General features: G+C 39.5%; 1 protein-coding gene across 1 annotated transcript in view; it reads right to left on the bottom strand.

Moving 5' to 3' along the window:
- SMS (spermine synthase) overlaps window positions 1-23,485 on the bottom strand; it is a 50,373-nt gene that overhangs the window by 13,973 nt on the left and 12,915 nt on the right. The window contains exons 2-9 of the mRNA XM_074604931.1: window positions 18,654-18,774; window positions 8,863-8,956; window positions 8,026-8,090; window positions 6,131-6,306; window positions 4,084-4,238; window positions 3,064-3,153; window positions 1,866-1,980; window positions 1,229-1,308 (exon numbers count right to left, since the gene is read on the bottom strand). Of these exons, the coding sequence (XP_074461032.1) occupies window positions 1,229-1,308; window positions 1,866-1,980; window positions 3,064-3,153; window positions 4,084-4,238; window positions 6,131-6,306; window positions 8,026-8,090; window positions 8,863-8,956; window positions 18,654-18,774 (896 nt within the window). The remainder of the gene's footprint in view (window positions 1-1,228; window positions 1,309-1,865; window positions 1,981-3,063; window positions 3,154-4,083; window positions 4,239-6,130; window positions 6,307-8,025; window positions 8,091-8,862; window positions 8,957-18,653; window positions 18,775-23,485) is intronic.

A 23,485-nucleotide genomic window follows, 5' to 3' on the forward strand; every position in this document is an offset into this window, starting at 1 on the left:
TCAAAATGCTGTACTTAGATGCTCCACACATCAGAAGACTAGTTAAGGTATGGTCACAACAAAAGAAATACAACTTCAGAGATTTGTACTTCACACAACCATGTGCTGGGTCCTGTCGCGTTTTTGTACACGTGCATGCAGCTTTGTGGCATTACAAATTCAGCATTACATACAGAAAGTATCTTCAGATGAAAGCTCTACCACTATTATCCATGAGGTGACTATACTGTAGCAAGTATACAAGTCTTAAATTACTTGGTTTTAAGTAGAGTTGCATTAAAAATTTCATACACAAGGGCAAAATCTTATTTATGACTATATTAAATACTTCACAAATGCCAAGCACTGTAAAAACATATTCAAGTGTTTAAAATCCATTTTGCAGAAGCCACACCAGTGACTTGCATTAGGAGTGGATACCAAGCAAAAAGAGAGTATTTACTCCCAAATGACTCATTTTCTCGTCCCATTGCACCTATGTCAAATTCTTATACCTTTATGGATGACAAATTTTCATGTCTTACACCCTACATTATCTTAAAAACCATGTATCTGTTTATAAAGTACATCTGCTTTTCCAAAATTGCTTACAGCTAAAATATTCTGTATGCCTAGTTGATTCTTGAAATTATACTTCTAAATTCAAAGATACAAGCGCTACAAATTCAGCTGAAATCATGAAAAAAGACAAGTCAGTTAGCAAAGCCCAAATTTCATGCAAAAATCCCTAAGGAGTCATTAAAAAGAGAAAACCAGCTTGCTAGTAAGCCTTGAGAAAAGAAGGCTCAAGGAAGACCTTATCACCGTGTTTCACTCTTTAAAGGGTGGCTACAAAGTAGATGGAGACTCCCTTTTTAGAAGGGGTCACATGTTAAAAACAAGGGGTAATAGGTACAAGTTACTCCTGGGACGACTGCGACTGGATCCAAGAGGAAAATTATTCACAATGAGAACAATCAGCCATTGGAATAGTCTCCCCAGGGAAGTGGTGGATTCCTCAACATTGGACGCTAATTCAACTCGACAGGGTGCTGGGCCATCTTGCCTAGACAGGTGCTTCTGCCAAGAAAGGTTGGACTAGATGATCCTTGAGGTCCCTTCCAACTTGGTATTCTATGATTCTAGTAGATTTTTAGTTAGTTTCGTTTCGTCACCTTTTTTTTTCCATCTGAAAAATGCAGATTGCAATACACATACAGCAATACTTTTTCACATCCAGATATCATACCTGTGTGAAGTATTTTCCGTCTTGTTTCAGGACTTTCATTGAGAGGTCAAGAATCAACCGCAGAAATTCCCATGTGGAATCTACATATGAAGTATGATTTAAATACAGAAATGCACACTACTGGTTTTTTCACTATTACATATTCACTTGCAACGTATTACATATTCACTTGCAAAGTAGCTATCCTATACTTAAAAACAAAACCCAAAATAAAACAACAAACCAGCAAGATCAAAAAAAAACCAGTTAAAAATTCCACACAACCCATATACAGTGGTAACGATGGTGGAAGTATCTCTGTTTTTCTTCACAGTAATTTTCCAGATGTTTCCAAGAAATTATACACTGAGGAAAAATCTACTGGAGTGTGAACTCCACAAATACTTTCTCAAGAAATAAATGAGTTCATATTATTTTGGAATAAGAGCACAGTTTAAAAAAGTCCTAGGCACTTGCTAATTTTTTCTAGCGTTCAAGATGAACAGATGTGTTACCATCGTTCTTTGCCCCTCAGATTTGCTATTAAAAAGACAAGAATCAAAGTATTTTTTGTTGCAAACTGCCAACCATTATGCAGCGGAGGGGCAGAAATGTGGAAAATCCTCCAAAGTTTAGGAAAATAAATTAGAAGATTAACCTTCTTCTGGAGATGTGGAGATTGGAACAGCCGTCAGATCATTAATTACATAATCAAACATCCTTCCTTCTTTGGCATACCTCTTCAGTACAGGAATACAGTCTTCAATTAGAACCTGTGTAAGAATGAAATACTGTAGCTAGTCCTCAAAATACCCTAAAACTGATCAGGTAAAAGGAACAAATGCAGATTCACAGGAATTCAGAGGAGCAGGAAAGTACAAAATTAAATATGCATTTAATTTTAGGCTCCATTTTCAACTTTTGACATCATATAAGGAGGAGGAACAGTAGTAGGAATTACGACAATGACAGTGTAGGCACTGCAGGACAGAATTTCCTAGCTCTGTCATTGATTGCTGGGTGACTGCTGTTCTACCTACCAAATGGTAACAACGGTTAGCAGTCTCCCAACACATGAGTAAAATAAGGTATTTGTATGAAGGGCCACTGACTCAGGCAAAGTAGCCTTCCAGTGACTTCTCTGTTAATTTTTTTGCATGCTTTTTTTAGCTCACACCTGTAACCTAGTACCTGTGAGAGCCTTCAGGAGGAGTAATGAAAACAGAAAGATTTCTATTGAGGATGTCAGGTCACACCTGGGCTAGTTTGTAAGCTCTGTCAGATGCAGCACATAAAGACCTTAACTGCAGGGATGCATGGTGGTTTGTGTTTGTTTTGTTGGTTTTTTTTTTAATTTTTTAATACACTGGCCATGTAATGGTAAGAGATTTTGCCTGCAAATTAAAAATAATTTTAAAATGCATATTACAGATTCAGATATTCTCAAAAGTACAGAACAACTAACTTAAGTACGTTTCCTCTATCTTTTCATCAATTTAATGTCATCAATTTAAAGAATGACATTTAACACTATCTTTACTGCAATTTTCTCTTTATTAGTAAGCTATGGCAATAAACATTCTCTTATTTCATATTCATTAAAAGCTATATATAATTATTTTTAAAAGAATTTGAAGACGGTGAGTTAAAATATTTTGACGCTAATGTATACTTGCAACAGAAATCCCACTGCCAGCTATTAAAATTTAGAAGTATCATAAAAAAGGAAAAAATCCTTCACAAAATTAAGAAAAATCAGAAGACTTTTCTCCCAAAACATTGCCATAGCAGTCTTCCAGGCTAGGTATGACTGTATGTGAAATATTACTTCTAATGAAAGAAAAACAAAGAATTACCTGATAGCACTCTCCTTTCAGATTGTCTAAGACATCTCCACATGTTTTACGCATGTATTTTTTACACCCGTCGATCACCATTTGGTCAATGTTTAAAGCTGGTTAAGGCATTCTACATTCCAGAAATAATACGAGTAACAGTTCCTATTTCTTCAGAAAGAAATTCTCAAAAAGGTGACATTCACAAAGGAATAGCGAGATGTGTATCTTGGTATACATATTGCAATAACTAGCCTCATACGTTTGCCTCCAGATTCAGTCAGAGGTTTAGGAAGTGCTTATTTTCATTTTTAACCAGGATTTCTAGTACCTTAGGTTACCATTACTGTGAAAGCTTGAAATGTGAACAATAGCATGGTGTATTTGAAAACCCCATAAAGCTAAACTAGGTTAAGACTCTTATTTTTAAATACTACACTTTAAAAATAATTGTTTTTAATTTCTAGCACGGGAATCCCAAATCCTAGGATGACCAACATTTCATAGGGAAAACAACGGTTTACATTACATACTATTTGTACTAGAGAATGTTGAAAGCTTGTTTTGTATCAGTATTTTTAAGACAGGGCAAGAGTTGGTCATTTCTGCCCCCAACACAATTCGCCAAGTCCTGACATTCCTATTGATTAAACTTTTTTGCTTCTAGGGATTATTTTCTTTACAAAAACAGAAAAACCCAAGAAGGCGGAACTCAGCCCAAACTGCAGACTTGACAGACCTGCCTTCTGTTATCAGAGAAGATCGGTCTCATGACAGAAGTGTTCCTTTCCAGTTCTATGTAAATGGCTACTCAAGAGTTTTAGTATGGATTGGGAACTTGAAAGCACATGCTACGTAATGATGCGCAAATACATAGTCACTGGGTCTCTTTAAGCTGACAAAAAGAAATTTTAATTTTAGATCTTATCTCCTCACGCAAATTGGAACCTGACAGTTAATTCTGCTCAGTGCTAAGACATCACCAGAATACACAGGCTGAAAACTGTTGAAACAAACAATCAGTCATTTGTCAAAGGATATCTCTACCATAGTAACCATCTTTGGCTTCAGTTTGACTATCTCATACAGTATACCTCCATCACCACCTCCTAAAATTAAGACTTCTTTCCCAGTGTAGTCTTCCTTTCCGCTGCCCATTATGGCTTGAGTATATGCCAGGTCACTCTCTGCCAGATCTGAATGGAAGGAAGAGAAAGAGTTGGACAGAAGCATTATATCTTTAATTCTTCTTCTTCTTAATTGATATTAATTTGGTGTTAATGCAAAGGTGGTATAATACAGACCAAACCAAGAGCTTGTACAGAAAGAACATAGCTCCCAAGAGACAGTCCAGGTAACAGGAGGCTGTTGATTTACCAAAGCTAATGAGATCCTCCTCAGAATCCCACACAGCATTTCTCTAGTTCTCAATGCAAACCCAGAAATGGCTACCTCAGCATTACCAAGCACAGTGTGTCAAGAGAAGCAAAGTCGTAGTGCTTTGTAACTGTGTAGAGACACGGGTAGTACTTGGGACTTCATGTCCACAGTTGATACTTCAGTGAGTTTTCACCTCAGGCTAGTGCTGCAAGAGACAAATCTGGGGGTTTTTGAAAGCACACTCTGCACCCCAAGTAAAAAGAGCAACCTAGATGCACCCCAGTGGATTCCTGGATGGAAGCATAAGGATGACCGTTAACACCTAACTGCTGAAGGGCTCTGAAGTATGCTTTCTGCTGACTTGCTCAATTAGGTTCAGTAACATTCCTAAGCTGTAATTAGTTGTGAGCTACAAGGGCACAGCTTTGTGCAGTCCTGTGCACATCATGGCATGTCCTAACATTCTGCCAGGCAATCAGCACTTTGCTTCTAAGTGCACAATAACGAAATGTCACAAAGCAGTATTTTAAAATCCCATGGAAGGTAAGAAAAGTAATGGCTTACTTCCCTTTCTATGAGGTACATTGTAACAACGTTCAAGCAAAACCCCATCTCCATATGAAACTCTGATTAAAATTTCTGGCTAGAAGTACGGAATACCTAATTTGGTGATTTCAAATACAATTCTAACTGAATTAGAAAATACCTTGCTAATGAATTCAGTAACACCACTTTTCAGCTGCCATCTGCACAGAAGTACCCCTGACAGTTGCAGAAAGCTAACTGAATGGTTAGAGCTATCTCTGGTGACTTCAAAAAGCTATAGTCAAATTTCTTAATTACTCTGCCATTAGACTGAAATTAGGTGTTTTATCCCTAGACAGCAACGTCCCTCATTTACCCCAGTCAGTACTTTTCAGCGTAAGTACTGAGACAGTTTACAAAGCATACTCCTTGATGCCTAAATTTTCTAGCAAACAGCATTCTCACCCAGCTTAAAAGAACGGTATCCCATCTTTTCCCAAGTTCACTTTCAAAAGTACAAAGATCAGCAGGCACAGAGCACCACATCTAAAGACCTTCCCATAAAGGCTGGGTCACTCTTCTTAACATAAGAGTTCAACTGAGCATTTTGAAGACGACAGAGTCAAAAGATATTCACCAACAAAACAGCTAAATGGGTTAAGATACAGCTGCTCTGTATCTCACCAAGCAGGTAATTCCTTTAGGGCATCAAGGGAGCAGCAGAATTATCCCCACGCACATGCTAGCTCTTACTTCTTCGTATTTCTTTAGAATTCCACTGTGTTTTAAAGACCAACAAGTAGCATGTTCTACTGTCAAACAGAAGCCTTCAAGAGGCTGAACTTGCAACAAACAGGTAAAAGCTCATATGAAAGAAAGGAGTAGAATAAGGTCTGCTAGAGAAGACTGACTTCGATTCTCTCTCTGTGCCACCTTCCACAGCAAAGATGACAACTTTGGAAGAAGAAGAAATCTTTTTTTGTATTCTAGATTTTACATTGGTCAGCCTTTCTGATTAAAATACTTTATATACGGGAGCAGGTATATGTGTACATGTATATATGCAGCTTCCTGTACCAGAACCATGATCCTTAGTAATCTATTAAAGCTGTGCCATAGCAAGATAGAAAACAACACTTCCTACAGTTTCATGCAAAAGATCCTCAAAGGAGATCATACTTACTAACATCCCCACTGAGGATAAGAATATTCCCAAACTGTTTTGAATGCAGAATTTTAATATTCTGAAAAGGTGAATCTTCATCATAAACAACTTCATCTATGTCGTACTCCACCAGGCGCCCATCAGCTGTGGGCCAGTATCTATCAATAACACCCCCTCTCAAAATGGCTGGCAATCTAGAAAGAAATAACAAGAAAAAAAGATCACAAAGCATTTGAGAACGTTTACTATAAATTCCCTCTAAACATCCTGTGGCTTCACCATAATAAACAAATAATATTAAGGCACAGATGAAATAAGCAGTTCTTCTTTATGACAACTTCTACAATGTGCACATGAATCTATTTCTACCCTAAGAGAGGGGATTTACGTAACATACCAGCCCCTGCAGAAGAATCAGCTCATAACTAGAAATGGATAAAATAAAAAAGCAGAACGCAGACCCAAAAAAACCATGGCAAAACCTCTTCCACCTTCAGCTCACTTAAGAACGCCATTTTTTGAGATTAGTGGATCCCACCATTCTAAAGTTGTACTGAGAGACATTTTAAATACATACACAAACACAAAAAGCAAACTGTTATAGTGTTTCAAACTGAGTCAGGTCACCCTGCAAAGCATAAACATAATCCTTGAGATCAGCTGACAGTTTGCACTGATTTTTAAAAATGGTTCAAGCAGCTGCATAGATTGTTTTGGGTTTTGTTGTTTGTGTTTTGTTTTTTTTAATTCCTTTTAGAAGTACTTTGGTTCAAATCAGTATTTCACCTGTAAAGACAAACTACATTTGAAATAGCAGTGAATGATCAAAATCAAACCACTGCATTCCATTTTACGCAAAATGTGCGGACAGAGTTCATCAGATTTCCCACAGACACTTTAGAGTTATGGGTGAGTTTTTTTTGTAGAGGAGGCTGTAGCAGAAGAGCAGACATAGACATGTTTCCTCTAAATGCACTAGTGATTCTCAATGAACTCTTCAACAATACTTTCTACCCTCAGTGAGCCGCAAGATGGCAGCACACAGTGAGAGGAAGAGCCTCCATTCACTACCTGAAGATAACAAAAAGGCAGTTACAACTTTTCCAGCAGCATTAATTCTAGTGGAGCTGCATACGTGAAGCAAACACTAGAAGGATGCAAAACCAATTTAAAAAAAAAGTTGAAGGGTGTGTGACAAGATCCATGCCAGATCCACTGTTCTAGGAAGTTCATCTTCTTATACTAGACTAACCAGAATAATCTGGATCACTTCAGGTAGACTTTTTCCTGACCCATTTTTAACAAGTTCCTATCACAGGGATTACACAAACTTCCAATATTGTATTTCAGTATTAGAATATCCTCAAAGAGAGAGCTTCTCCCCCATATACACATATACAAGCTTATCTACATTTGCACACTGTGCGCCACATGAGGCTTTACCAGAACAAAGAAAGAAAATAACTACCTCTGTGTTTTACATACAGCTATAAAACGCAAAAACAACATTCAAGGTATAGTGTCACTTTTAAAATCACCGGTGGGATGTGGCCCGGTGGGTACAGTTCATAGCCTGGCCTATGCCTCTGCCACCCCTGGCTCCCCAGCCCCTTCAGAGCAGTCTGGCTCTTGCTTCCTGGTTGCCTTTTCTCCCACCATTTCATGCAACCATTGCAGCAGATTAAAGAAATAATCCTTGTCCAAAAGAACAATACTGAAGATGAAGCTTAACAAAGTGACAAACTTCACAGTATCTTCAATTTTGCAATAAAACAATGTTAAAATATTGGGGAAAAAACCAAATGCATAAATTCATACTCCAGGCTATTCATCACAGTACGGCAAAGCATAATTTGATTATCTTTAGCAACTATGCAGACAAGCCACATTCAGAAGTAGATGCAAGAACTTACCGTTTCACCCTTTTTATATTACCATGAAACAATTCTTTCATTCTTTCTTCCACTTTGTTTAGAAGCTGAAAAAGTAGCAAACAAAAGAGGTGGAATTTATAGATGATAGCTTAATGTAAAAATTAGGCTACTTGGAAGGCAATAAATAGTAGCACCTGCATTGAAAGTCTTTGAAATGTAACATTAGAAGCCTATGAATAACTAGCTGGTCACCTTAGCCTCTTTTACTAGCATGAGTGTGCATATTGTAGCAGCTGTCATCACTGTGTTTAGCCGTCCCCCAGGATAACATAGCCAAACCTTTCAGGGACAGCTGAAGGGGGAACACGAGAACCCCCTAAGGTTTCATTCCCAAATCAGTGGCCTATTCCCCTGCAATATCCAATTTCTGAAGCCTTCATGTCAGGGAAGATGAAATTATCTTTCTCCATGGGGAAGAGGTTTGAGTATAGAGGCTCCCCACCTCTCAGATTAGAGAGGGAAAAAAAAGTCATATACTGATACACCAGGTTGCAGGTTGGACATCACTTCTCCCTCACTGCCTTGGGTACCTGAAGAGACCTGAGCCCTAACCAAGGCTGCTTATGTCTTTACAACTTTTACAGCAAAGAACACGAGGCCCAGGACATGCAAAAGAAAGTGTGTTGTTTGTGCGCAAACACTCATATATGTATGCAACTACAATAGGTGTTACTACTCCTCATCTGTAAGCATTCAGGTTTGATCTAACTCTGATATTTAAAAATCTTTTACCAAGATATATTTTGATAGACCTGAAGAAAAGAAGGAGCTCCCCACGCAGTTTGATAAGCCTAGTAAGATAAGCATCACTCATACCTGATCGACTTCCTCTCTTCCTTTCGTATGATCATTGTAGCTCTGCAGATCCACCAACACTAATCCATGAGGGTGAATTCTCAAATTGGCAAAACTACAAAATAAAGAGACAGGGATGATGATTCTACTACCAAAAATCAGAGTAAATGAGGAAAGACGGTCTGAAACGAGTTATATTAAATTCAGAATGCATGTTTCTTTTTCCAGTCGTCTGTAACTGTTGGGAGTGCCAACTCTGGTCTTCCTCTGCAAGTCACAGAAAGTTGCCTAGTCACTCGTTGCCAGTCACTACATAACTAAAAATCAGCAGACAGCATGGCAGTGAAGCAGGGTGTTTAGAACAGAACAGGTACGGTACAAGGGGAAAATACTTAAAGAGCTGAGACTAGTAGGCAGTATAAGGCCTGCCTGAACAGGTGTGTTGTGTTGGTTTTGTTTTTTAATTGAAATCAAGCCTTAAGTAAGCAACTGGATGCCTTCCTTCCCCTGTATCTCCTTTCTCACTTCTTGGGGGTTTTTTGTTGCTGTTGTTTCTTTTTTAAAACGTTATAGCAATTATTCACACAGACAGTGTTCACATTCAAAGCTGAATAAAAATTTAGAAGTGAAAAACAGTAAGTGTCCTGAAGCAAACCATTGCTTTGGCAAAGAAATCACAGCAGCAAACTCTCATTGATGAATACAGATGCAAGACAGACAAAACTCCTACTGTATACTGTATTTATTACAGGAGCATTTAAAGCCCAAAGAGTAAGGCTTCACCATGCTACGTGTTAGGTGGACAAATAGAGGACCTTCAAGAACTTGCAAGAAACAAAAGATAACAACTACAGGGAAGGACACAAGAAAATGAGAATAGAGTAGCAGAGGCTATGCATTTCCATACTGGGGAGGGGAGAAGACAAAACCAAACAAGGCTACAAGGGGATCACCTAAAGGAAGGGAAGCATACAGTGAAAGAAAAGGGCAGAGGAGCAGATGGGAACAGAAACATCCGAGGAAAGAAAGAAGGGTATTCAGGGATGGAAGTTCATTAGTATAACACAGAGAAACCCCAGATAAAGCTGTATGCAGTTCTCTGAATGCCCCTTTCCTTGCTTGTCTGCTCTTATCACCCCACTAAGCCTCTCAAGGGCAAAACACAAACCAACTCTTGTTGAGACAAAAAGTTGAGGTGACCTCCCATCTCCCCACCACTCCCACCTTTTTCTGTCCCTTCCAGAGCTACTTTCCTAAACTGTCTGCCTCAGTATTAACACCACCTCACCTGTGGTGATGGGAACTTTGGCCAGCAAACACCCTTAACTGCAGTGAGAGAGAAAATCCTGAATATTCTGTGTTATCTGAAGATAATAATTGTTGGTAACTGTCAAATGATAAAACGATGAAACTGACTGAAGTGAATCAAGAATAAAAACACTCTTGCTGGCTTTGGACAGCAGTGATCTGTAGCTGCGATGTGTTTACAGTTGACAGAGAAACCAGATCATCACCCACTTCTCTTCAAAAGACGAGCCTGGGGAGTCTTGGACTCTTCTGAAGCCTTTACGCACAGGTCTTGACTTCAGGAGGAAAGACGTTTCTATACAATACGCAAACATCCACTGTGTTTCCCCCTCTCAAGTACCTGCAGATTGTCAGAGTCTTCAGTGACTCTCGCTACATCTCAGCGGTCGTCCACTAGGTGTCCTCCCGACAAGTGTTTTTGATTAGGGACCAGACAACGGGTGTACTCCCAATGGCCATTAAGTGAAAACACAGAAAAGCCTTAATACATGCATTCCCCCCACACCAGGAAATTACTCCTGCATAAAATAAAACACACTATTTTACCCTGATGAAGAGACGGACAGAAGACAGTCAAAAAGTAAACAACGACGCTTTTTTCTTCTTCTCTTTTTTTTTCTTTTTAACTACCTGATAGAATGCTACCACTTGAGAGACCACATATAAGAATACAAATAGACAGAATAAAAGTGTTTTCAGTATTCAAGACACTTCTATGGCAGCTTTTTGCTTCTCTCATACAAGCCATATAAGAAAGTGCTTCGGAAGAACCAGCAAACTCACTCTAATGTACTCCTGCCAAAAGCAAAGTAAACAGAGGATGCCATTCTGAACTTCGGCAGGTAAACACTCTACTTGTGTGTTTTGGGATGCCGCGCCCCACTCGCTGGTGACTAACACAGTTCAGTAATTATGATACATGGGCCACTTCATACTTTGCATAGTGACCACAACATCTTACAGCTTAAGTTGATGTTCCCATCAGCGGCACTAAGACACAAGTAGGACCACTAAACAACAAAAAAAAAAAAAAGAGAGGTCAGGACGCACACACTTCCACCCCCAACCCCACCATGGCTTTAGAGTTTTTAAACACTTTTTTCTGTGACCTTACAACCCCTTGAACCAAAAGGACTCAAATCAGTTGCGTGCTTCTAAGAGTCCTCAGCATAGGAGGAATGGCTACTGCAAAAGACAGCTCTGGAGAAAACCCTACCAGGATTCTGTTTATATGATTTTCACATCAGCAAGGGTTTATTTTGTAATGTGCCTAACATGAGAGGAAAAAACACTCAGGCATAAGTGTAAGAACAAACAGCAAGCCTCCAGGAGTTAATATCTAGGGTTTTTTAAAGGAGAGAAAGACAAAAGAGCAGAGCTCGCTAGATGGAACCACTGCTCACTCCAGCAGGTTTTGGACGCGACCCTTCACAACGAAAAGGGACACTTCTGGTGAAGGCAACAGACCTGCTCCAGGCCCTCAGAGCTGGGGCACTACAGACAGAATTTGCAGTTCATGAGACAGCATAGTTACTAAGGTCTCTGAGATCTGGCACAGTACCAGAAATATTTGCACTGTTAGAAAAACTTCTTATCAGTTTATTCCCATATTCGAGGGGTTGCTATTTACACAAATAAGCCACAGACTGGTTGTCCCACAACTCTAGTTCCCTTTTAAATTCCTTTCCTACAAGAATCACATAGCTGTCATAAGATTTGACAGCTGGCATTGTCTTCACTTACCCTGTGACTGCATGAAGCATTTCCTTAGTATATGATGTTACTGCCTTTGCTTTGGGGTCTTTTCCTGGATGAGAGGCAAGGAGAGGTGGGTTGCTCTGAAAAGCACAACCACACAACTTCATACTTACCATAAATTATATGATAGTGTTAGAATATGGAAGACAGTAACTGCAGAACCATCATTCATTTTGTCAAATTGTTACCTCTACTGAAATAGCACCGTCCTAACACCTGCAGGGGGGAGAGATGAAAGGCAGCCACCAGACGGGAGCAGTGTAGTGGGGCAAAAATTCAAGTTCTGAGAGTCTGGCTGAGAATCTCAGACAGTTAATTTATGGTAAACAACCACGAATGAAATTCAAAATTCTCAAAGAAGCTGATACAGACCCAGGCTGGTTATACTCTGGTTAAAAGTCACTTGGGTTGGAAATTAACCCCCAAAATAGCTAAAATGCCTGCAAAGATTTAAACACACAGCCAACAGTACAAGTGTACATCCAGAAAGGCAACCAGACTAGTAGCATTAAGGCAACAGCAGCAGGCCAAGGCTGAACACACAAAAGACTTAACTAGCTTCCATCAGTGGAGAGCAAAGGCTATGCTGGTTTTTGTTACTTTACACTTGTCTGGTTGGCAGAATGCATGTGAATGCAGGTTTTCAGCAGCAGCTCTTACAATATCTGGGGGAGGGCTTTAAAGACCATGATAATACAGTCTCTATTTTCTACCTATGAAAATATAGCAAAGATTACTTTACAATCCAAACGAGGGGAAAAAACCTGTGAAAAACTAAGTTTTCTTCAAAAGTCTCCTCTCCCCTCCCGCATGTTGTCTTAATGAAAAAAAAAACCACCTGCCACACTTTTGCTGTGGGCTTGCACACATTTTCATAAAAGCAGTGAGAAAAAAGTTAAGGAAGGAGGGATGCTCTCCTTTCCATTAGGCAACAATATCTGCACATGAGAAGTGGCCCCCACTGTAACAAGGCCCCTGTTGCTGCACCTGCATCCTTGCCATGTCTTCCAGGGCAGAACTCAAGCTTTGCATGTTTGCATGCAAATGCGTTTAACTACAGAAACAATTCTATTGAGTGCTGCATCTTACCACCTGAACAGGGTACATCAGATGTTAAGAAATAAATCCCTATTGCATAAGTCTAAAGGTAACTCTTTGAAACCAAGAGAGGTTTTGGATGAGCATACTCTTTATTTAAAAAGAGCCAGAAGCAGGGAGATCAACACATTCTAAGCCAAAGCGTGTATCCTACCTTAGTTACATGTACTGAGGAGTATGAAACATTGTAATGCCAATGAAAAAGGATTTCCTCCACACTGCACCCAGGGAATAAAACAGGATAGACAGACAGGTACCTAACAAACCCCTCTTCACCTGTCAAAGCTTTTACCTGCTGATAAACTAACTTTGAGTCACTACAGAACGCATGGAATAGTTTGAGTATTTGAAAAACAGATTGCCAATAAAAGTATCACCTGGAAATTGGAACCTGCTAATACTAGGAAATCACAAAATAAATAAAAGAAATCATCATGACATTGTTTCAATAAAGCATATTCTCTCTTTTTTTAAAATGCTTTTCATGTTAATTACAAAGTACTTAAGGAACCTTAAGGAAATAAGCAGCCACTATAGCATTATCCCTATTCTCTTTTTACAAAATAAGGAAATTAGAACCACGGTAGCTTTCATTGGTTTAAACTGCTAGTTCCTAGCAACTGCTTCCTGTTCTTCAGCCCATTTTTGCACTTTGGGTAAGTAACTCCATGAAAAAACTACAACATTTTAACCTGAAACAAAGAGCGGAGGAACGTTCATCCTGCTCCTTTAAAATATGCTGACTAGCATGTAGAATGGTTAGCAAAAGACTAACATAGCGTCCTGGTTTCAGCTGATGCAGAGTTAATTTTATTTCTAGTGCTTGCTGTATTTTCAGATTTGGTATGAAATGAATGTCAACAATGCATATTATTTCAGTTGTTGCTAAGCGATGTTGACATTAGCCAAGGAGCTTTTTCGGCTTCCCACAGAAGCTGAGAAGGAACACAGACAAAAAATTGAATGGCCAGTGGAATATTCCGTACCATAGACACAATGCTTGGTATGTAAGTGGGGCTTGGCAGGGTGTGGAAATTGGCTATCTCTGCTCAGGTCAGGCTGGGCAACCAAATCCACCAGGCAGCAGCAGCAACTTGTGTCTTGTATATTCTTTTACCATTGTTATTTTCCTTTTCCATTATTGCTCTATTAAACAGTCTTTCCCCCTTCCCCTCCTTTTCTCCCTACCCTTTTTGGAGGGTGGGGGTAGGTAAGCAAGAGGCTGCATGGTCGTAGCTGCTGGCTGGGGTTAAACCACAACACATAGAAGAGAAAAAAGTAAAAACACTCACCCCTCCCTTCATGGCGTTAACATATTCATCATCATCACAGTGACATATAAGCCAACTTCAACTGGCTAAATCTTGCACTGTTGTGAACAGCGAAGTCAAATGCCAGTAGGATTACATTTCTTTAAACAAGAACTCAGACACAGGGCAGAAGCTAAAAATGGATGTGTGTATAGGGGATGTCAAAGCTTTTCTAAAAGTCTTCTGTAGAAGTAGTGACTCTAAGTTTCAGGTTTTGTGGTGTTTTAAATAACTTTCAGGTGGAACATGACAAAAGAGGGAATGTGGATGCACAGAGGTCAAGAAAAATCCCTGGTAGGTGCACACACTATGTAACAGAAGAGTACTTACTTGCTCACAAGCAGTGATGCTATCAAAATGTAGTATTAGTTGAGAAGATACTCAACTATTTCCAAAGATCAGCTTTAATGATTTTCTTCTTACCCAAGATTTAAGAACTTTTTTTAAGCTGTTAAGATATACTGGGCCTCGTGACATTAAACAAGGTAAAAAAAGTTAGGAATGTGAAATCTTTAACTGTCCAGTCTAAGCTAGGGTAAGCGACACTTCAACAAAAGCATGCTGCTTTTACTGAAACACTTTTATGAAAAGTGACCCCAAAAACATTCTGGGAGTGATCTGAACACACACAGCTCAAGAAAACGAGGCTTCGAGGCCCCAAAAAAACTCAGGGATAGAGCTCCTCTCCCGCCTGTGCTACTGTTCCCCCATTCAGCGTTTGGGCAAGGGGGCTGGCAGAACAGAGAGAAGCGTATCCGTCGCCACCATTACAGACAGGGACTTGAGTGGCTCAAGTGAGCCATTTCCTGCCAGCCTCGAGCCTTGTGTTGACAACCCCATCAGTAAATGTTTTCAGCTGAACTTCCCTCAATTAGGTCCTTTGTCGGAGTCTTTCACAAAGTAAATGGACCAGGTAGAGTTGCCACATGTGACTTTTGCTTGCTTAACTTCAGACAAAGGAGAGCTGAGCTCTGTTGCATTGGTAATGACAACAGGAAAGCACGGCTTAATTCCCAAATCAGCTCCAATTCGTTTAACAACCGCAGCCCTCCGCGGGGCTGTTCACACCGTGTCTTTGTCAGAGACAGTTTTGTCAACAGCCAAACAGATTTGCCCACAGTCCAGCAATCTGTAACTGGGGACAGCCTGCAGGCTGTGGGTCTGCGTTATCTCTGCAGATTTCGGATTGTAGACACTGTTTAGCAACGTATCAACGTATCACTATCATCTCAAACATTTTTTTCCTGGGATTAGTACTCGGCTTGTTGCATCAGCTGCACATCTTTGTCTCGCAATGGCTCAGTCCCCTTTGGCTGGTTAAAAATGTGCTTGTATGTGCAGCCTCACACCATCCTCTATATGTTCACCAGTTCATTCTTACCACTCATGAAATGTTTGTTTCTGTTTTTAAGTGTTCACACCCTCAGTTGCTTCACTTAACTGAAACTCCATCAACTGACATTAACAGAAATATGCTGTTTAAGGCTGCCTAAAAAAAAAAGTACATGCAGTTTCTTTAAGTGATCTGAAAACTCAAGAAAACAAAACCGCTGAAGTCCCAAAACTCACAGGAAGTTCTGCACATGCTGCTGTTCCCCAATTCAGTACTTTTTTCAATGGGCATGGCTAAGCACAGAAGAGTACTTTAACTCACACCACTACAGTAAATTGGCTAGTAAAGTAAGTAATTTCCAGAGGAAATAAATCCGGTATGCTCCGGTGTTCAGACAGCAATGAATATACCAAGAGAAAACAATAATCATTCTTTATTAATTGACATTTAGCAGTGCACTAAGAAAAAAACACACCAAGCCAGCCACTTGCAAAGGGAACGATATCCTCTTAATATTGAGCTCTTCTGAGCACACTCATTCTTCACTTTTGAGGCTGCATCACAAACTGCAATTTGTTATTATGCTTAGGATGCTCTTACGGATAGCTTCTCTTAGAAGGTCAACTATTTCTAGATCTGTATTATATCAGAACTTTGAGAACTTATTTCTTAAGTGTTAAGAGTCTTCATTAGCAAACAATTTTGAACTGACAACACTTGTAGACAATTTAATATTAAGCTGACAAAATATTAAAACTAAGGTCAATGAAAGGTTTTTGACAGTTATCCACATTCCTGTTGGGCAGCGCATTGATGGTTGGATTAGCAATACAGAGAGTGAAGCACAGTACACATGGGGGAACAAGGAAAGGCAAGGTTGCAGCACCTGCATATTTACAGGGAGAAGGGGAGACTTCTACATCTGACTGATAAAAAACACACATCAAATGGAGAGTGACAGAGCAAGTCAATCAGCCTATGCAAATCAGGAAAGGCAAAAATGGTGCTGCAGTAGTAGAAAGCCCGTTCATGTCTTATGTGGATGCCTCAGCATTTAGATCTTAAACTTCACATTTTTTTCCTGAAGCTCAGTGCACAGCTCCCCAGCTCTCCTATGCAGACATGTCAACTTTTACATCCTTTTTTCCCCCCTTCAATCATTCATTAGTATTACTCTAGGCACTTGGGGAAGACAGTATTTTCAGTTGACAGTGTAGTAAAAGAAATCAGGTTAGATACTTTAAGATTTAGATTTATAAGGACCTTACTCAGAGATGCTTCCAGATGCCAGTTCAGCTATCTCCTGGAAATGTTATACAATAGAAGACAGTCTTCCAGAAAGTTCCTGGAACATGTCAGAAGATAGGTAATTTAAGTCTGGAAATGGCTCCTTTAGAAGAGGCTGTCTTCTTAAGAAAAATGACCAGATGAGATTGCCAAGGGGAAAGCCAATTTGAGAATTCACATCTCATGTCACTTTCAGACTCAAGGAAACACAGGTAAGCAAGATGAGGCCATGTAATGAAAGAAAGCCAACCTTTAAGTCTTGTAAGTCCTTTTTACTTTTAGATATTTTACCTTCTAATTATTCAGAGTTTGTGTATCCTTGGCATTATCTTTTTAGGGGAACAAAGTACAAGCTTAACCCAATACAGAGAAAGGACAGCACCAGAGTACTAAATTACCAACTTGGCTATCTTTTCACCAACCTCAGAAACAAAAGCTTCTACAGAACTGGAATCTTTATTCAGGAAGAACATAAAAGCATAAGTAACTAAAACCAGAATAAGATAGACCACACAAAAACAAGAGAAAAATAATAGGCACATCAAGTATAAAAAACCAAATAATTTTGAACAGAAAGAGACAGTGTCACATTTGAAAAGATGACTGAAATACACTTAGAACTTCATAGAGCATTACCAGGAAAGATATAAACATAGGACTAGACTCATGCCAGCTTATTTGTTACCTTAAGTCAGGCCCCAAGTTTACCAGCGTAACTTGTCTACACCACTTATATATGTAAAATACATATAGAGCTGTACACACAAATATGTTCAGTACATACAAATATGTTCATACACAGTAAACAGAGACAAATTCCAGCAGGCAACACACTTGCCTAGGATCCAATTTTCCTACTAGATATACCAGTTCTCTCTATGTATATAATGACAGAAACAATACAACTTGAAAATCCTTAGGTAATTCTCATATATTAGGAACGTGGCCAACTGAGCTGCTTAACAAGACACCCAGGAGAAGAGAGACAACAAATTAAAGGTTATTTAGCTCAACTCCAATCTTGAACACAGAACTAGAGATTTCCAGAACAAAAGCAGCAACTGCCACAATGAGTGTCAAGAACAGACAACTGAGTAACTATAAACAAATAGGTGTATGCAGTAATTAACTAACCCTGACACTGTAAAGCAGCTTCAGGAAATAAAGTGAATTTGGTTTTGCTCACCAGTTTATCCCAGTAGATTCTGTTTATGCAAGTGTCACTAATGACACCAACCACCTTTATCATGCTGTTAAGTTACTTCAGTCACTGCTTGAGAAATTAGAGTGTATAATAAAGTGTTTAAAAGCACATACAACAAGACAGAGACAGAAATTTTTCATCATTCACATGCTAAGGTTAGACTTGAACATATTTAGACATATTCAATTGTCATAAGAATTACAAATACATTTAACTGATTTGAGCTTTCCTGCATCTGGAAGGACTGGCCCTGAGACCAAGACATCATACAATGTCACTGCGTCAATGCAGACCAGAATTCAACTGTTCTGATATCCAAACAGCAAGATGACATTGCAAGATGACATAGACAAGATCATCAACAGTATTATGCTTTATTTTAGTCACTTCATACACAAGGCTGGTAAAAGAACAGTTTGCCCTGCCTCCACCCCAGAAGGAGATCCAACACAGGGAGAAAAATATTTTTAAGAGAGAACAGAGGACATAATTTATAGGAAGGAAATCTACTCACCTGCCATTTTTTTTGATGTAGGTTGCTAAATAACCATGGTCTTCCCAGTTATGAACTGTTTCTGTCATTCCCTGCTCCTGAAAAATGGGCTGTAGAGCTTTAAGAACAGCATTGCAATCAGCTGTGAGATTAAAGAGGGAAAAAAATTAGTAAGGATTTTTTTTTTTTTTTTAAAAGGCTCAACAGTTTTTGCTGGCAGCCTGGAGTACATACTCCGAGTTTCATCTGCACAATAGCTTTCCTGTACCTTCTCCCCTCCCCACCTCCATCCCGAGATATGTTCTTCAGTGAATGGGGATCCAAACAATTTACATCAGTCTTTACCCCTGAGCAAAACTGGTTATCTACAATGGATGTAATAAGAGTACTTTTATATGGCTACTATTGGTCACCAACTGTATCACAATCCAGTGAAGTCCCTACTCATGTGATTTTTTTTTTTTTAATCTCTTAAAAACACACAAACAACCCCAGAAAGAAACCACAGCACTGACAAGAAACTTAGTAGTTTCCCTGTCTTATGGCTTGACATTTTTTCCAAAGGCATTGAAAACTAGACAGGACAAGACACCCTATCCACTCTGCCCTATAGAAACATCCTTTTTCTAACATCTAGGACAGAGCAAGCCCCCCCCAGCTGAATTCTTCATGATGCTATGGAAAAGGCCTCACAAAAATTCCCTTGGAAGTAACTAAAGAAGTTACTCTGGTAATTATCTTCAAAAGCAAGCTGATTATTTGTCCATAAAGATGTTTCTTCGGTCAGAATGTGCAAGTGTCAGAAGCCCCAGGTTTGCTGTACACATTAGTTTTGTGAGGGTTTTGGTTTTTTTTTAAATAATCTTCATTACAGCCATTTTAGATGCACCATTCAAATAAGCGTCCCAAAAACAAGTTGCAAGTTTTGTCAGACTTTGGAATTGATGAGGCAAGTTCATAGAGGATGATGGTAAAGGCACACCTACCCGAACGGGAACAAAACTGGAAAGACTGTCATACTGGTGTATCAGCGAGAGATCTACCAGTATTACTCTACAGGCTGTCCCAGTAAGGGAAGTATCATTTTTGCTTCACAAACACAGAACTAAGCCACGGCAGTCATGCAATATATCAATAATGTAACCAGGATTTAGAGTCTTTCTATCAGAGAAATCACCTGCCACAGCCACATTAGAAGCACAGTTTATAACCAAATGCTTCAGCACTCACTCGTTGTTCCCCTTGCCCCAAGCTATTGAAGAGTTATTCCTGAGGTAGTTATTTTGTTTTACTCCCTGCCCCCAAATGCATACACTTTGGAAACCAGTAAGTGTAGCCTACAGACACAATCAGCAATAGTCTCCAGGATGTTACTGATCTGTACAAGCTTCAAACAAGCAAACAAATCTATACCAAGTAAATCACAAAATTTGGCTCATCTACCTTCTTTACACAACTCCACAGCAGACTAAACTGAAAACTTTATTGCTTGAAATCTATGTTTGCCCATCTGTAAAGCCTGGACTCTATTATCCCTGTATGATTTAACAAGACAGGCTGAAATAACAGATAAAGCATTCACTTCAGTTTTCCTCTACACAAAGCCAAGAGCAAACCAGTTCCCCAATACCTTGCCAAGGATATTTATTAAAAGCGGAAAGGGCCTGCTTCTTACTGTTCATACTATCTGATCTTGAATGCATTTTCTGAGATAAATATTTTTCACCGTCTACATCTCACTAACTCATGTTGCAAATCATGGGGAAATAAAACTAATGAAGAATAAGTTCTGTTGGACAACAGTAAGTGATCTGACTGCTGGCCTTTTCTCAGTAGCACCATTGATGATTTTTACCCTCACTGATGAGACACTCCACACACAGTCCACTACCACTGTGAAGCTTTTTTTCCCCCCTCCTCACCCTCCTGTCAAAAACTGTGCCTTTTGTACCAGTAAGTTTTTATATTTCCTGTCCAGCATCAGTCAGGTACCACACCATGGCGCAGGCAATAATTAAGGCTCTGAGTACACAGTTTATGTGCCCAGTAACTGGGGTTACAGTAAGTGGCCAACAATCAAGCCACCATGTTTTTGTGACAAAAGCACAAATAAGCGGGGCCTTAATTAGAGCCACAGTTCTTAACCTGGTTCTGCTCTCATGCACTGGGAAGGCAACTTTGCACTGCTCACTTTAAACTTACAGTTTCCGGCATGCATCAACACTCTTTTTGGGGAGGATAAGAGCTGCTGCTCCAGCGCCAGTATATTCAAAGAATTTTTGTTACTTCAGACATGTGGTCCCCTCATTTTGCTTGGCATTTGCTTCCTTGCCCCACTCCTTCACCTTATCCCTCATCTCTTATGAAACCCATGCTCATTTCCTCTCCTTACTTATTTCTTACATTACCACCACAACAATGTTAAACAAGAACCGAGTTGAATAATGCACAGCATTCCCTTCCAGGCCAGCAAATTAGCACAAAACCCAAACTGAAGCAGTATGCACCTAACACCCAGACCACTCCACCTTACAGTTCCTGCAAGATATTGAAGTAGTAAGATGGAGAACAGACTCTGGAAGAACTGAAGTGCTCATACCACATTTAGCCTGGCTGCTTTCAACAACTTCAAGGATTCCTGCTAGGTGCATCTTGGCAGAGACTGCAGGACAAATCATCACTGATGTTTTTCTGCTCCATGAACATACTAGTCCCTCACAAGCTGCTCGTCATTCACCACTACATTTCTTTGCTAAGCAGCAAGGCACAAGCTTGATTGAGTTCTTCCTATTATGCGATTAACTTTAGGAAATTAAGATGACAACAACAGGCTCTTTCATCAGATCTCCTTTTGGTTATACCACACAAGATTTGCCTCAAAGGGCTAATTAATTCTCCAAAGTTGAAGACTCCTTTTTAAAGTGTTTGAGGCATCAGTGGTTGCTTGAAGGCATCAGGAAGCTTCAGCAACCTCAGGATCTCTCACCCAAATCCACTTGCCACCACTCACTTCAAACTCAGATATCCTATATCAAGCATTGATAAGCAAAAAGGACAATGGTGATCAGAACTGTACAGACACCTTTGAATCTACATCAAAATGTTAATTCAAGTAGTCATTAAATTTTTTTGCTAATCAGAAACAAAGGAAACAATCTGGTCACCAAGTATGAAATACTGTTTTAAGTATTTGATAATTATTTGTCAGAAAGAATGAAGAGGCCCAGAGTTTCAACTGTAGAGAACAGAAACAAAAACACTGTACAAGATTGAGATCCCTATTTTTCAAGGGAGTTAATGCCTAGTTAAGCCAGACAATTTTGGTATTTCAGTTGAAGAGATGATCTCCAGCAGTTGCAGATGTTCCTCTGAAATTTTAGCAGCAGAGAAGACATTTGACAGCAATCTGTGAACATAAGCACAGCTCAAAGTCCAGAGCTACTGTAAGCATCCAGTCTGGCCTCCTGCATAACACTAACTAATTTCACCCAGATACTCTAACACTCAGTTCAGTAATCTGCTATTGAGCCAGACTATCTCTAAAAATATTCTGGTTTAAGACCTCCTCATACCAGAGGATTGACAAAAATCTTAGTAAGCTATGGGAACAGATTAGCTCTCATTTGAAAATATTCACCCCATTTCCGACTTCAAATTCTTCTTACCCTGATTTTGAATCATTTCCTCTAGCAAGCAAGAAAGAATGCAATATAACCAAAACAGGGCACATCAAAGCACTTATATATGCTTCCACATCTCTGAATGTATTTTTCCCTTGGTAGCTAACACTTTCAGTGGAGAAAGGTGAAGAAAAAAACATAAGTTAAGTGAACTGCTTCATTAACAACACATTATGAGTTAGAGTACATTAGGAGCCAAAATGCAGAATATGCTAATAGTAAACAGCAACCTGAATGACTGACATATTGTTTCAGTTCAGAGCCGTTTAAATTAATTGTTTCAATATATTAAGTCATTGTGTTGTGCAAGTCTGAAATTCTCACACATGGGCACTCTCTACCCATCAACTTCAATTCTTCAAAAACCTCACAGGAAAAAGGAAATATGCAGAGACAAGGTCGGAAGGTGTCAGGTACAGCCGATGAAGGGAACACACCTGAGAAAAGAGATTCATCTCTAGCCAGGTGAAGTCCCAGGGGCAGTTCCAGAGGCAAGGAGCAGGAGGCTGGTCCTTCAACCTGCTGCAACAGCACACCTCACTGCTCTGGCCACCAAGCCCACCGCAGTCACATCAGGCCACCCTCAGCACCTCCCCTCCACCACCACCGACTGGAACTACAGTAACCAGGCTTACAGGTGTTCCTCTCATTCGTAGACTAATCTGAGGTATAATATTGACATTGGAAAAATATCTCAGTCTTAATTATGATAAAAACTCCAGAATTAGGTATGTGCTGCAGAAATGCTTAGTGAGCAAAACATTCATAAATTTTAAAATCCAGAGACAAGGAGAAACTTCAGGCTCCAGTGCCTGTATTTCACATGTCCTAGATTTCCTTTAGGCACTAAAACAAATGGAGAAATAACAAAAAACAAAGCGACAAAAGTCGCCATAGTTTATGGAAAGCCAACAGCCTCATCTTACTAGCCCACCCTCTCCCCTACATACATAAGTACAAAGCAGTACAGAATAATTTGTAGATAACTGGTGATTATCATTTAGTCATCAACTCCTGCATGGCAATCTTTTTCTTAAAACTTGAACAACCGTACTCCTTTTGTCCTGGTTAAAAGGATCTGCCAGCATGGAAAAAAATCAGTGCGCAGAGCACACTAGTGTTAGACTATCCAGAGAAGTTTCCACAGAAATATCACTGGCTCAACTATGAGTT

The sequence above is a fragment of the Larus michahellis genome, chromosome 1, assembly GCF_964199755.1.
Source record: "Larus michahellis chromosome 1, bLarMic1.1, whole genome shotgun sequence".
Classification (NCBI taxonomy): Eukaryota; Metazoa; Chordata; class Aves; order Charadriiformes; family Laridae; genus Larus; species Larus michahellis.